Source organism: Seriola lalandi, unplaced genomic scaffold (genome assembly GCF_002814215.2).
Source record: "Seriola lalandi dorsalis isolate HSWRI2012SDOR001 ecotype SW California unplaced genomic scaffold, Sedor1 jcf7180002010813, whole genome shotgun sequence".
In the NCBI taxonomy this organism is placed as follows: domain Eukaryota; kingdom Metazoa; phylum Chordata; class Actinopteri; order Carangiformes; family Carangidae; genus Seriola; species Seriola lalandi.
Window position 1 is genome coordinate 1 of NW_019481466.1, and position 797 is coordinate 797.

The 797-nt window shown below is 48.1% G+C and overlaps 1 protein-coding gene across 1 annotated transcript; it reads left to right on the plus strand.

Moving 5' to 3' along the window:
* Positions 1-47: 47 nt before the first annotated feature.
* LOC111673477 (beta-1,4-galactosyltransferase 1-like) lies at positions 48-791 on the plus strand. Its single transcript, XM_023431241.2, has 3 exons — positions 48-203; positions 371-475; positions 586-791. The coding sequence occupies exons 1-3, from the start codon at positions 118-120 to the stop codon at positions 713-715; spliced, it is 321 nt and encodes a 106-aa protein (XP_023287009.1). The 5' UTR covers positions 48-117; the 3' UTR covers positions 716-791.
* The last annotated feature ends 6 nt before the right edge of the window (positions 792-797 follow it).

A 797-nucleotide genomic window follows, 5' to 3' on the forward strand; every position in this document is an offset into this window, starting at 1 on the left:
TATAACACATTAATGTGTTTATAACGTGTGTGTGTGTGTGTGTGTGTGTGTGTGTGTGTGTGTGTGTGTGTGTCCTGCAGGTTGCCCTATAATCAGTATTTTGGTGGAGTTTCTTCAATGAGTAAAGAACAGTATCTGAAGATCAACGGCTTCCCCAACAACTACTGGGGCTGGGGAGGAGAGGATGACGACATCTACAACAGGTATACACCTCTGACCTTCACCTGACCTCTGACCTCCTCTGACTTAAGAACAGATTCATACATGAGACAAACCAGCAGCTTCACTTTCATTGGTCTTGTTTGACTGTATAATCCGGGTCTTATTGTGATGTCATTGTGATGTCATCGTGTTTCCTGTTTTGTTTCAGGTTGGCGTCTAAAGGCATGTCCATCTCCAGACCAAGTGGCGAGGTGGGAAAGTGTCGGATGATCCGACACCAGAGAGACAAACAGAACGAGCCGAACCCTCAGAGGTAAGTCAATCAGCTGGTCCTGGTTGGAGGATCAGCTGATCAGAACATGAGACTTCAGGAGGTTCAGGATCAGGACAGATCTGTTCTAAAGGATTGTGTTTGTCCTGCAGGTTTGACCGGATCGCTCACACCAGAGAGACGATGCACAAAGACGGGATCAACTCTCTGTCCTACAGAGTCGTGAAGATCGACAAATTTGACCTGTTCACTCAGATCACAGTGGACGTGGGGAAGCCGTGACCAGGAGGTCATGTGACTGGACCAGGAGAGTGACGCTGCCTCTGACACTTGAATCTCTCAGTTCTGGTCTGGAGGACCAGAC

What these genes read in the sequence shown, in the direction of transcription:
- LOC111673477 (XM_023431241.2), top strand. Translation starts at nt 118, where the DNA reads ATGAGTAAAGAACAGTATCTGAAGATCAACGGCTTCCCCAACAACTAC. An exon ending in GATGACGACATCTACAACAG is followed by an intron (nt 204 to 370) that starts GTATACACCTCT and finishes GTTTTGTTTCAG; the next exon opens with GTTGGCGTCTAAAGGCATGT. An exon ending in AACGAGCCGAACCCTCAGAG is followed by an intron (nt 476 to 585) that starts GTAAGTCAATCA and finishes TTTGTCCTGCAG; the next exon opens with GTTTGACCGGATCGCTCACA.